This window comes from Dermacentor variabilis, chromosome 6 (assembly GCF_050947875.1).
Source record: "Dermacentor variabilis isolate Ectoservices chromosome 6, ASM5094787v1, whole genome shotgun sequence".
NCBI lineage: Eukaryota > Metazoa > Arthropoda > Arachnida > Ixodida > Ixodidae > Dermacentor > Dermacentor variabilis.
In genome coordinates this window covers 150343085-150357075 of record NC_134573.1, presented here as the reverse complement: position 1 = coordinate 150357075, position 13991 = coordinate 150343085, and the positions used below count along the sequence as shown (strand labels likewise).

General features: G+C 43.3%; 1 protein-coding gene across 1 annotated transcript; it reads right to left on the bottom strand.

The window, feature by feature from the left end:
- Positions 1-10: 10 nt before the first annotated feature.
- Positions 11-9363, bottom strand: LOC142585462 (NAD(P)H oxidoreductase RTN4IP1, mitochondrial-like). Its single transcript, XM_075696239.1, has 9 exons — positions 8928-9363; positions 8673-8824; positions 8453-8521; positions 8229-8353; positions 7779-7827; positions 6192-6328; positions 4764-4947; positions 2775-2867; positions 11-355 (listed from the first exon to the last, which is right to left on the bottom strand). Exons 1-9 carry the CDS (start codon positions 9148-9150, stop codon positions 206-208), a joined length of 1182 nt encoding a protein of 393 aa, XP_075552354.1. The 5' UTR covers positions 9151-9363; the 3' UTR covers positions 11-205.
- Positions 9364-13991: the final 4628 nt, after the last annotated feature.

The following is a 13991-nucleotide window of genomic DNA, read 5'->3' as shown; positions in this document are numbered from 1 at the left end:
TTTTCGCTACTGCAAAGAGGTGCGAATTTTATTTGTGTCATATAATACATCCTAAAGCCACAGCAGGGGAATAAAAACATTCCGTGACGGAAATATTCGTCTAACATATTTGTCATGACTGCTTAATCTGCATTTATACACGACGAGCAACTCGTGAACATTCCCTGCATGTACTTCTGTAAGTAGAGGCTTAAAATTACGCGATTTAGAGTCGCGGTTTCTGGGGCTTGTGGACAGGAGGTTCTTGCTCAACAACCGAGATCACTATCTTTCCCCTGGCGTGGCCTTCCTTTATCTTGTGGTAGGCTGCTGGAACTTCAAGAAAAGGATAGGTGCTGCTCACGACAGGTGTCACCTGAAAAAGAATAATTGTGTTCTATTCACTCTCGGTTTCTTACCATCATCGAACTTCTACAAACAATTGTGAAACAAGCACCACGCCTGTCTAGGCAAGGTCCCCACAGTGGGATGAATGGCATGACAGGAAGTCGCCAAGCCTGACATCTTGTCCAGTGTGATAGCTTAGTTCAACAAAAACTAAGCGCAAACGTCAGCACAAGTCCTCTTAAACCTACTCTGGAGGTTTTCTTAAATTTAGAGTTTAGCTGGTGTTAGTACTGGTGGCGCTACTGGTAATGCAACAGCAGTTCGACCCGATCAAGTAAGGAAGCTGTCCACAAATGCTTTTAAGAAAGCACTGGCCAGCAATATTTACTAGTTCTTGCAACAAAGTCAACACAGGCATCTAGTATATATTTGCAATCACTTACATATTGGCACATAGAATAAACCTCCTAACCAAAAAGAAATCTGAAGAAAATTGAGTCTCAAGCTGATTCGATTGTTTACAGCATGCTCTTATCATTTTCCACCTTCAGTCCACTTCCTTGCTCTCATGTTCTGCTGCAGCAGCAAGAAATAATAGCTAAATAATTAATATGGCAGACAGAATGGGATAAGCTCACTGAAAGCAAGCTGCACTTGATTATACCAATATTTCAAGCATGTAAAAGTTGCAGACACTGTGAAAGGCTTTATGAGGTGGTACTGTGTCGACTTCAAGTTAGCCATGGCAAATCAGTCCTGCAGAAGCACGCAACGTGACGAAAGGTTCATGAAAGGGAAACTTGCCATTCACCTGGCTTGAAATTACAAAAAAAAAAAAAAAACCCATACGTGTTTCTCGTACAGGAAGCTTTTCACCTAAAGAAAAGTTTGTCCAGGTCCAGCGATCGAACTCGGGACAAACACTTTTCCCGGGCAATCATGCTGCCATCTGAGCTAACCTGATGGGGTGTGCACAGGTACTTGAAACCCTTGAAATTGAAAACTATGTTTTCAAGGCCCTTGAAAGTTCAGGAGCTCTTTTTTTTTCCCTAGAAAGCCCTTGGATTTCTTAAGTAATACAGTCTAAGATCAATGTCAAGACCCACTTTCTTGGCAAATCGGCATCGGTCCAGCAAACTTCCCATTTTAGAAACAATGGCACAGTAAAATAAATAAAAATGGAAAAATTTTAAGTGAAAATAGGCTATTTCAGAAATACTTTGCCGCAAAAAGTACTTCAATGTGTTCAGCAGAAGCGGAGTTACCGGCAATCGAACATGACCTCTGCTGTGCTCCCGTTCCTTTTTCAATGCTTTGCACTGCGAAGGCTACGGCGCCATGGGGCATGCCCACAATGCTCCGCCTTCTAAATGTCACCGTGGCATACAGTTCAAATTTCATTTTGGATGCTATTGTAGACTCCACGACTTCTGCCTTTGGTGCCTACGACGTGCTAGACATAATCCAAACGCGGTTGTCCTCATCGAGCCACAGTGCGCTTAGCCAGTGGACTCGTGACGGCACCCTGCGGCGGCCGCGGTATCTACGCCATGTAGTCAACCATAGCTTGATGTCAGCTATCAGCTAAAAACCGTCCAAAAGCTGCCGTCTAAGGGAATGACGAAATAGCGCATCTAGAAGAGAGTAAGGACAGGGCTTTCTGTTGAAAAGAGAGCATTTGTGAGAAGATGCCTTTGCGATTCGCTTACGCGCTCCACGCACTCCATATGGCAGCAAAACTTGGCTGAGATGTTCACAGCAGTGTATGCTAACCCCGGACTATGTTATTTCACCAACCCCAAGGGGTGGTTCGGGCCCTTTCAAGCAGGGCTTTGCCCTCTTGGCTTTCGGTTGTGTAGCTTCCAGTGGACAAGCAGAGACGAAAAGAGAGAGAAAGCTGGGTAGCGGTGGGATAATTTATTTATAGTTGGAGGATTCGAAAAATGTTTGCGGCATGAAATTTGTGAGATGACGTCCTTCAATAGTGAGGCCATTCTATGATTAGTAAAAAAAAAAGTGTTTCAGGGCCCCTTCTGGGATGTATGTGGAGCGGCTTTAACTGAGAACCATTTATTAACATATCTTGTAATTTTTATGAAAACAGCTGCAAGAAGTGTTTTGCTGTATTTTACAGCTACAAATCTTATTCATCTTCTAGGATAGTCACGAGTTGGAATGAAAAGCCCAGTTGATTTCTGAAGGCTGCCAATAGCTTTACACCAATTATATTTCACTCAAATATCCACAAACTATAACCACCGAATTCGCACATTCATAAAAAAGGCACGGCTGCTGTGCCAAATATATTCTAACAATACGGCTACAACAAAATATGCTGTTAATGTACATGGCAATATATTGTTGCATTTTGCAGTTGCTTTGTCTGTAGGAGCCCTGTTCCACAAAAAAAATTAGATAAATGACCAACTGTATTCAGTGGGACTTACCTTGCCGAGGTCAACAAGCTCGGCAATCTCCTTCAATGCATCGGCATTGGTGCAGAAGAAAGCCCAGCGAGCACTGCGGCCATCAACAAGCTCCTGCACATTATACAGAAACGTGTTCCCTAATCAGATTGAACTGGCCAAGAACGTAAACGACACAAGGAAGTGCCAGTATAAAATGGAAATACTCTAATCTCGAGTGCATAGCAGAATGTGTAAGGAAAGATGCCACATGTGACTGCTGCCAGAACTAGAAGAGGGGCTTGCTAAATAAATAATGTGTAAATACACAGCCTAAATCACACTTGTCTGTAAAGGTCAATCAGCCGATTTCGCTGCCATCTTATGCAAATAGTAAGCGCAGGCTGATGCTGCGGTGAGACCATGCATGGTCATGCCGCATGCTGAGACCATGTACTATAGGACAAATTTGGAACCTAGCTACCACAAGGTAGCAGCTGCAGGCACTGGAGCAGTTCGCAGCTGGCCACTCGACCGCTCTAGAAAAGTGTGATTCAGACTGGTATTTAAATCTGGCCTGTTAGAGCACCGCTTGCAACGAAGCAAATTCGTTATCCCCAATTTTTTAAAATAAGATGCACCATTATACTGGTGTCACTACTGACGAAGTCCTTAAGAAAAAGCTTTAGCTCGAGAGCTCCTATATAAACATACATGGAAACAGAGAAATAACTTTTCTCTGGCAGGCACACTAACATGGGGCTTGTAGGTAGGCTGTTACATATGTGTACAGAGCTACAGTAACAACAACAAAAAAAAAAGCAGCTCACCATGTGTATTGGTTGCCTGCTTTCTTTTAAATGTTTATGTTATTTAGCTTCCTTTCAAAAGCTCTTCTGCGTCAACTTCAACTGAACCCACACCATAACTACAACTTTCTCTATCTCTGCCACCCTAAACACTATTCCCCTCCCCTTCAAATTTATTTGGGTCATGGGTCACCTGGTCTAGGTATTACATGACCTGTGCAGATTTTTATAGCTTTGCACTGTGCTGTCAGGTGGGTGACAATTTTTTTTTTCTTTTCGACCTGAGCACCTCCATTTCTTACTGTTAATCTGAACAAGAATACCATCTACTTGCATTTGGTCCCTAATTTAGAGTGTTGTAATTTTATCTCTTAAATGACTGCTAAATGAATCAACAAAAAAATGTCATTTATCACCAGCTGTTCGCAGTCTACAATAAACATACAGCCACAAGAATTTTTCCAAGTGATGCTGCAATAGTAAAGTTGCAGGCATTTGACGAATGACTATGTGGCGCACCTTCTTTTTTTTACCCTCCCCACAGGCACTCTCCTAACAACATACTGTCACCAACACCATACAGTGCGGCAAAGGCTACGGGTCACGTCAACACACAAGAAGAAAGGCTCCTCATTGTCTGCCTCTGATCTCTCTCAGCACGACACCGTGCTGAATGGAAGCTTCAGGGAAGTATCAGTGGCACACAATGGGCGAGCCCCCTCTTTCCTTAAAACACACAGCCGGTTCCCTCGTCATGTTGACACTCTCGTTCCTCACCGACTGCCCAATCAACAGTTTTTTATCCTGGTGCTGGCATGCACATGGCCCTGCTGGCGTAATGCAATCTGTAGAGGAGACCACAAATTTCCTGAGAGGAGCAGGGGATTGCTTTCTTTACTTTGTGGCTTCGTCGTGGTACCTAGTGCTGCCATGTTCAGCAGGTTCAGCGAGATGATTGATGTAGCATTCTGTACACAATGCATGTGTTTATTTAAAATGTGTTGAAAGTGTCAGAGGCGATTTAGAGGGCTTTTAATTGCTGGATTTTCCATCTTATCACCTATTCCTGTTGTGAACATGACTGCGCTAAGGACCATAATACTTAAAGTACTATTTAGCTTAGCCATTATCTGTTTTGTTTTTCAAACGCTATCATGCTAGTAAGTGGAAAATAAGAATGTGCAAATCTTTGCCACGCTGAAAACAAAATCAATGTCCTCACCTTAACAGTAACCTGTAAGGCCTGGCAAGCAGACAGTGCCATTCCGGAGAAAAGCCCCATGTCATCTGTGTTTCTTAACACAGGTGACACGACAGTAACATAGGTCGAAAGGCGCCCTTTGTGAAGCAACTTGGTTGGTGACAAGCCTTGATGAGCACCAACGCAATCTAGAATAAAGTCAAACCTGTAAAAAAAAAAGAAAAAAGTGTGTGCAAATTGCGCAAAGCGTCACGAATGCAAAGGCAGAGTGCTCTAGACCCATTTTAGAGCTGTTTAGGCTGGCATTTCTACATTGCAGCTTTACCTTCACTACATTGGTCAACATATAGTTAAAACTATGATTAGTGAGCACTTCTTGCACTGGTGCTGCTTTATATGCATCCCTGTTAATTAGACCAATTACATAAGCACCAAGAAACCAATATTATGGAGTCATTCTGAATATACTTCAATCAATAACAACTTTGTGAAGCTGCAGCAGCTTTATATAGGCCCAGCATGCAACCCTGGTAGCTGGCGGAAGGTGTTTATGGAGATGTGCAGTAGATGTAGCAGATGTTTATATTTACGTAGATGTTTATGTAATGTTTATGTTAGATGCGTCAGATGTTTATGTAGATGGAGTTTACTAACCAGAATGATTTGCATGCAATGCTCACTTTCAATTCCAGTCAACAATCTTTAATCCACAAATGTGTGACTTTCACACATTATCATTATTGATGTGCTCACCACCACATACTTGGCAGAGGTGCATGGCAGAAAAGACAGCACAATAGTTTTCAGTTAACACAAACTATTCAAGTTATGTTCACATTTCAATGTTTGTTTAGTGACAAAAATCTAATGACTAAACATAGATGAGTAAAACTGCCTGATTGCTGTTTCCTGCTAGCATCACTGCAGGACTTATAAATGCTCTTGACTCTAGTCTTCCTAGCCTTGTGCTTAGTGAACAGAAATGAATGCTGGGATGGTCATTTTTGGAAATGACATCTTCAGTGCAGACCAGCTGGCAAGACATGCAAGAGAAACACTTATTCTGTGACAGAAAGACATTGACGGATGTGGCTCAAAAATTTTTTTTTTCTTTATGTGTGTTTATTCTAGATTATGAAGTTAATGGAAAAATACAATAAAGGTACTTTTCTGTGCCCTTTTGACAGTTTGCAGTTGTGGTCAGCAGCTGTGTATCCGGTGCTTCTTGTGAGATGCAGTTCTGCTACAAACACGTGCCATGACTGGCCTCAACAAAGCTACTTATTATGCACTATCAACCGTTGTTTAGCTCTCTCCAAACAGCGTAGCATGCTTTAATGACACTATAAACAAGCACTTCTGAAGCAAAAGTATAAAAAGCTGTGCCAACAATAATATAAATGAGAATAAATAGTGCAGCAAGTGAGTTTTAAAATTGGCAATACATACCTTGGGCCGTGGAGTAGCTGTGCCTCAAAATCAGGTGCAGTGTAATCCACAACTGTGTCTGCCCCGAGTTTTGAAACCAGCTCTACCGCTCCAGTGCTGCATGTGGCTGTGACGGATCCGTTCCAAGCTTTTAAGAGCTGTGTAAGCACAAGCACTTTTATAATTTAGCCAAAGGGCCACTACCAAAAGACAGGAAGTAACTGCATTTAAGACATTGGCATTATGAAATCAAATGTTATATGAATAACATAGCCAAGTTGTCCTTTCAGCTAAGCTGCTGGCTTGTTCGGGCTCAAACTTCAAACAGAGGTGTCGTTTTGCAATACATTTTGCATAGTGCTGTTTTTTTTTTTAAGCAGTACACTCATGTTTCATCTGGGGTAAGTTGTAACTATATGTTGTTTGCAGATATGAGGGATATAAAAGTATTTGTTACACTGAAAAGAATGGTTGCCCTGTGTAATGCACTTTTTTTTTTGTCTGTTTCATACCAAAAATATTGAAACCACAAGTCAGTGGCGATAAGAGGCTGAAACACTAAATGCCTCTGTAAAAGAAACAGTTGTGTCATCTGTGGCTGTTACAGTGAGACATGGCACTCACTGTGCTTCAGCATAATCCTGACAGAGGGCACCACTGCTTTCTTGCTGAGAAAGTCTACACTTATGCCTGCTATCATCCAATGACATGCCTACTGATTCATTAATGATGAAACAGGCAAATACTGTGCGAGTGGGTGATGGAACGTCTTTATTAAAAATGAAATGAAAATAAAAAACATTTACGTGACATCAGTGCCTAGCCAAAATGAACATATAAAGGTGGCTGCTCTTAATGTGTCAAAAAAAAAGCATTAGACAAAGTGCGCTGTTGCACTTTTGCTCTGCACATCACCAAGCATCAAACATAGCTATCAACCGAAGCAAAGCTGAAGTGATAACTTATACAATATCGGGCGCATCACCAAAGGAAGGGCGCTATGCCTTCAGCTGCTCATTGATCCGCCTCGTTAAAGTAGTGACCCCATCATTGCCTGTGTCTTCGCTTTTTGTTGCCTGTTACGGTCGGAGAGTGTGTCACATTAATAAAAGCTTCTTCGTGTTCCCGGAGTTGTCTTATGATCCAGTCTATAGTCTTTCTCAGCCAAAACAAAACAGCACCATGAAATTACACCTCCATGTGAAACTTCAGCGGAAGAAAGCTATAGGTTTAGCGTCAGTTCGGTTGGATAAATTAAATAATAAAACTGAAAGAAAGTAACAAAATATACACCTCCCCATACCACTAAGTATAATGAGATGTGGTTTAGCAGGAAGAATCATATATACCTGATGACCTTATTTGTGAAATGTTTGGTAATGAGTCGTGTGCCCGTGTAACATTGTAACAGTGGCCAGTACAGTGTTGAACTGAGCAAAAATAATGCAATGTTTTGTAGAGAAGGAGAGAAGTTTGGTTTAACTCTCAAATGGAAACAGTCATGCAAAGCCGGTCTAGGGACAAGTATGATATTTGGACCAAGGTGTCTGTAAGGGTTGTTGAACTTCATTTAGCAATGTTTACGAAGTATGCAGGAACAAAACACACCTGTACTGCAAACGTTCCGACGCCACCAGAGGCCCCTAAAACTAAGCACCTACAACGAGGGAAAAGAAAGAGAAATATAAATACAATAAAGCACAACAGACGAAGCTGACTGCTAGCACTTTTTCTGTGGAATCTAGCTTTCATTGCACTGACCACTCTCTAAACAGCCGGCATAAGAACGACAAGCACTTTGTTCAGGTGGAAAAGAGGTAGCTATAACTAACTTTGTCAAAGGTGGCGAAGTACAAGAGAGATGCTAGATTACGCCACTTTTAGTCTGCCAATTCTGTCAAAAAAGATTACAGCTACTATTGTGTGTGAAGCTACTAGATTTGATTCGCTTTGGCCACTGTCCAATTTAGTCTCAAAAACTACTATTCACACACCCTTGAGGCAGTCTTACAGCTACCTCATTATAAACAAAAGCTATGGTTTGGGCGCCTTCCTTACCTTTTATTTCGAGTTGTGTACCTGCTGAGGTTGCCCACGGTGCGGATTCCAGCCCATGCAGTTAAACCTGCATACGGCAATGCTGCCGATTCCAAGTGGGACTTTGTTCTTGGCTTTTTCGATATCTGCAGAGTAAGTAGGATGCGAAAGTTTCCGTCATAATGTAGCTTCTTGTACTGCTACATGAAACGAATTTGCATATAAAATCAATAAGAGCCTCCTACAACGCTTGCAGGTACTGCAATATACTCTGCGTGAGATCCTTGTCGGCCAGCCATTGTAGCACCCCAGACCTACAAAGAAAACAACGTAGCAAACTGAGTGACGAGGTCAAAAATTAAGCATCCATAATTTTGAAGTGTAGCGAGAAGATGAAGTGTGCAGTTATGGCTGTTCACTTGCGATATCGCACGTAAATTACAGAAAAGTTATCGTTATTCTTGCCTCGTCTCCAAATTGAAACTCCTTCACGCCGTGTCCAACACCGACGACTTCACCGGAAAAATCTCTGCCCAGGACCATAGGAAATCTTTCCCTGCTGTTAGGGAAGTACTGAAGCGTCCTTAAAACGTCTATAACATTTCTGCCGTATCCATCTGTGAAAAACAGCATTTCACCGTCTCATCAGCACTCCTTCGCGTTTAAGCATCCTTAGGAACAAAAAAAGCTACGTGTGCAACGGAAGCAGTGCGTACGTGCCTAACATCGCCACATCAAGTGGGTTGACGCTGGCTGCGTGGACTTTAACTAGGACTTCGTTCGATGACGCTAGCTGTGGAACTCGCGTCTCTTCCAGAAGGACGCTGTCGATGCCATTAAAGTTGCGGGCTTGCCATGCTTTCATCTTTGCCGGTAATGTATGCAGTTTCCGCGATCCGAAAGTAATAATGCGCTTGGTTTCGAGCAACCGGTAAACGATCATTGCGTCGTTCTGTACAGCCCTCACTCCAACACAGATAGAAGCACAGCTGTTTTTAGGCTGGAATAGAAGAACAAGCGCTTGACAGTAGATCAGCAAAGTATATCGACCTCACGTCAGTAAGTTATCACACCACCTGCACACTCCCATGGACTGCCCGCCCGATGGAAAACACGGAAAACAAACTCTATGCAAAACACATGGTTTTGTTGCCCACAATGTTGCTTGTTGCCATTAGTTATAGGCTACTGGTAGAGAATTCTCGTTATTTGGCCATGATTTGGTGTTTGGGTCTTGCTCCGTGATTCGTGAAAGGAAAGACGTGTCACTTTCCTCGTGCATGCATGGTCATGATTTGCTGCATTCCTTAAAATTTCTTTCTTTCTTTTTTCCTAGCTCATCATTTGGACTGCTGGTGCGTGCAGCACGGAGGAAAGAAAATGGCGCGCAGTTTTAAACGTGTTCGTTTTCGTCATGGAGGAAGGTTTCGTTATCACCTTAGATTTGTGTAAAGTTTAATTTGCGTTATCTGCATGGGCTGTCTGTACAGCTTAACCGTAGCTTACCGACTACCTCAGTCTATAATTTTAGGTATCAAATGATATTAATTTACTAGGCGTCGTAGTAGGCGGTATACATATACAAATATGCGAATGGTCAAAAATAGACTATTTTAGATCGGAAAGTGACACAACGAATCATTACGAACGTGTGCAGAGTCTTTCAATGATCTATTAAGCAAAACAACAGTTAGCGTGATCGGCACACTGCGTGCGTTAAAATAGAGAATGAATTCCGACTCTGCCCAGTTGCTGTCCATGCTGCGGTGACATGTCCACAAACGAACACTAACGACATTTCTTAAGTTAAACCGTTGCCATACGGGATCGGGCCGTGCGTACGGGCTTTGTGCTGGCCGCTCCCGAAGGTCATGGTTAAACGAAGCAGAATGCACGACGTGGTAAACACAGGAAAAGAGGCCACAAGCGATGCTTGAACAATCCCCCACTGTGGCTACGCGCTATGTATGGAGGAAGAATAAGAATAAGAAAACATTTCCCAGGGCCAGTCTCACGACGAGTGTCAAGGTTACAGCGAGTAGCACTGAAGCAATGTAGCGACACACCGTAATGCCAATAGCGAAACACGGCATCTATGAGTCGTGCAAGCAGCCGGGCTCCTCTGTCGCGCTTAGGTGATGATGTTTATGTCATAGTATGACATGTCAATGTCTGTCATGTCATGAAGGCTTGACATTCTTGTCATGTCATGCATGTCATGTCATTGGCGGGATTAAATCCAAGCCAGTGCGGCCGCATACAATAAAATTTTACCATACCATACTGCGGCCGCATTTCAATGGCGGCGAAATGCAAAAACTTAGAACCCCAGAATTGGAAAAAAAAAGTATGTCATGTCGTGCATGCCTGTCATGCACGTCGTATACATATATCCCGATGTATTATTGCGGTAGCATTCTTGTGGACACCCCAAGGGAATTTTTGTCGTCGCCGTGATGTTCCGTATACATTTAGGTAAACGTATGCTATATGCCACGCTATTTTATATTACATGCAGTTTTTGCGGGTTGTATTGCCGCACCATTCTATCCCTAAAGTTGCTTGTACCAGGTCTTACATTAGTGACAGGGTTATTCCTCAGAATTTTGCGAATGGCAACCCGCAAACAAATGCCATCAAACAAAACACCGACAGCGCGTGCCTTCCGTCTTAAACCTCCTCAGACTTACATCTTAAAAGGGCGAAACAACAACAGAGGTCAAATATTAAAATGCTGTAATTTCATTGGCGCGGCTGTCCACTACCTTGGGGATCGGCCCATGAAAGAGGTTTGAAACATACTCGATACGGAAAAGTGATGGTAAAGCCGCTGAGAAAGACGTTGGCTTTAATTAATAAACATGAATGAAATTGTCCGATGGCAGGGTTCAAGCAGAGCACCACTAGCACAACAAATCGTTTTTACTTGGTCAGTTTACGTTTACTGCAATTCATACTGACACTACAGTTACACTTCGTGTAATATTCTAACATGCTGCTATCGCATTCATTGGCTTCGCCCATTTGGCGAAACATTGCTTTATTTTTTAATGTTCATTTAAGGAAATGACGTGACGGCATCACGAAGGCGTAAGACGCAAGATATATATATATATATATATATATATATATATATATATATATATATATATATATATATATATATATATGTGTGTGTGTGTGTGTGTGTGTGTGTGTGTGCGTGTGTGTGTGTGTGTGTGTGTGTGTGTGTGTGTGTGTGTGGAGAGAGAGAGAGCTTCTTCGAAAGCTTCTTTAGATAGGGTAGGCCAGTCCAAGGTTCTTCGAGAACAAAATACTGTGAAAGGGATCGTTTCAGGCGCTAGATTTATGAAACTAAGGTATCAAAGGATGGCTCGACAATGCCTGTATTGTCAGCGCCTTCTGACTGCTCGTTTACCCTGACAACAGCCTAGCCTTTATGTCCCTTGCGGGGAGCATATGCAGGGATACTATATCTAGCCTATGTATCAAGCTCCCAATGTGCCCGCATATCATTGTCAAAATCTAGAATGTCACCGAATTAAGCTCATGTCTACTGGTGGTTTCTCCGTACAAGCGGTCTTGACTGTCTGATTTCAGGTAAGGGCATGTTTATCACTGATAATATAGTGGCGGTGTTGTGTTGTAGCGGCAGGCGGGTTTAGCCTGACGATCGAGGCCAGCAATTGCTCCGCCTGAGCGTGTCCTGCAGTGTCACCGGAGCATTTACCTCACGTCGAACAGATCAGTGTCTCTTAGAAATATAAGAAGGCGTGAAGCAATTCCTTGCGGGCTGTGGATCCTTCTGCAGAAACACACGGGCACGCATGTGGTAGGCCTTGCTTCTGTAGATTCTCTAAGAGAGCGTCCCTTTGACACCACTGTAGCTTGGGCACGACCACAGGAAGCGTTATAGGTGTCTACTGTCTCATTGCATGACGCATACAGAGCGGAGAATCGGCATGTCCCGCCTTTAATAACCAGGCAAGGGTTATATGCAGATCCTGTCCTTATCCGATGCAGTAGCGAGGATTTCTTTCGACGAAACCGCTTGGTGGCGCAGGGCGCATCTGGCGGAATCCAGAGAGAGATAGAGAGAGAGCTCTTTATTGGAACGCATAGAATTCTGTACGCAGATGTAAAGTCGCTTACATGCTACTCTACATCCGGAAGGGGCTGGGGGGTTGAAAAGCCCAAAGTGAGAGAGTGAGAGGGCGGAAGAAAAAAAGACGCGAGAAAGATTTCCTTGGTATTCATATATGTTCGCTATGTTGCATTCAAAATGAAGGCTATATGTGAAAAATGAAGCTTCGTCTTTCTAATGCGTATACACGACATTTTCTAAAGCTTGCCAAGCAAGCCAATATCTCGAAAATAAGCAAGCAACAAGCTGCTTACAAGGGCAAGACATAGGACCTAATGTGCTTCTCAGTGTGAGTGGTTCCTGACTAATTTAGTCCATTTAGTTTTCATAAAATGGCCTTTTATTTATATAAGCTGAGCTTTCCAACACTGATGCCCGATTTCGTAACTTGAATACCTTTTTGGTACTTTGATTTTTGAGGGATGTGAGTGCTGCGTATGAAAGAGCGTATGCTTAGATCTGCATTTCCAGCAGTCCCAACGTGAGAGGGGATTCACTGAAACGTCACTGTGAAGCGCGTATCGTTGAGGTCTTTCACGAATGACAGTGACTTGCGTGGTAATTTGGGCAACGGAAAACCACGGCAAAGTTGTTGCAAAGCAGACTTCGAGTCCGCAAGGAGTACGACATCTTCTGCAGGCAACATCTTTAACTTTGGTATGGCAGCAGCTATTGCCCCGCCCTTGACAACCGTTGACGAAACCAGACAGTCCAGCCGGGCCGACCATACGTAGCTCCCAAAAGAGGGTATTGAAACGCAGCGGAGCAACTCTCTGAGTCCTCTTGGATGGACCCATCAGTGTATACTCACTGATAACATCTGTGTATGCTCACTGATAAAGCACTGAACACAAATGTACATTGCTGGCGTTGTATGCCCTCTTCCACTTATCTATAGCTGTCTGAAGTTTAGGAGCGACACATATGAGCTATGACGCGGGCTGTTTATATACTTCACCATGGGGTGAGTTGTGTTATAACGAACCTTCAGCTTTCCCTGCCCTGAATTAATTAAAAGGCATCCTTACATTAATTGGTTTCATGCGTCGCGATTGTCATTACAAGTCCCAGTTGCGTTTTAGAGCACAGTGTTGTTCACTACCGGGCTAATTTTAGGTTACGTTAGTCGAGTGCAGTGTGACGCCACACCTACTCCATAACAGAAGACCTCTTCGCTTTCACTTGTGACGTCAACGGGAAGGGTGATAGCCTGTAAGGTTTAATTGGGGCTCTGCCGCCGCATATCACGGCCTTTTATTTTTCTGCATCATGATCTTCGTTGGAAGCGTCACTTGCGGTGTAAGGAGGTGAATGTGCAACAATACCGAGAAAATCGTTCGTCTGGACCGAACTTTCCCGCCTTCGTAACTGTTTTACGCATTAATGGGTGGCGCCACTAGCCCGTTCGCTGTCTTTCCCTTGTCGACGACGCTCGCCTGCACAGCAGGAGCATGGCAGCACCGCTTGCAAAAAAATCTTCCAACTCCACAGAGTGCTACCACCTGTTGGCGACAACGACAGGCGCAGGACCCTGAGTGTATCACCAGGTGTCACGCTGCGATCGTGTGCCGCGATCGAGTATGTTCCGTGTAGTCGGGTATGTTTCGTATAATTCTGCTGCCGGCGTTGTTGTTAGTCCT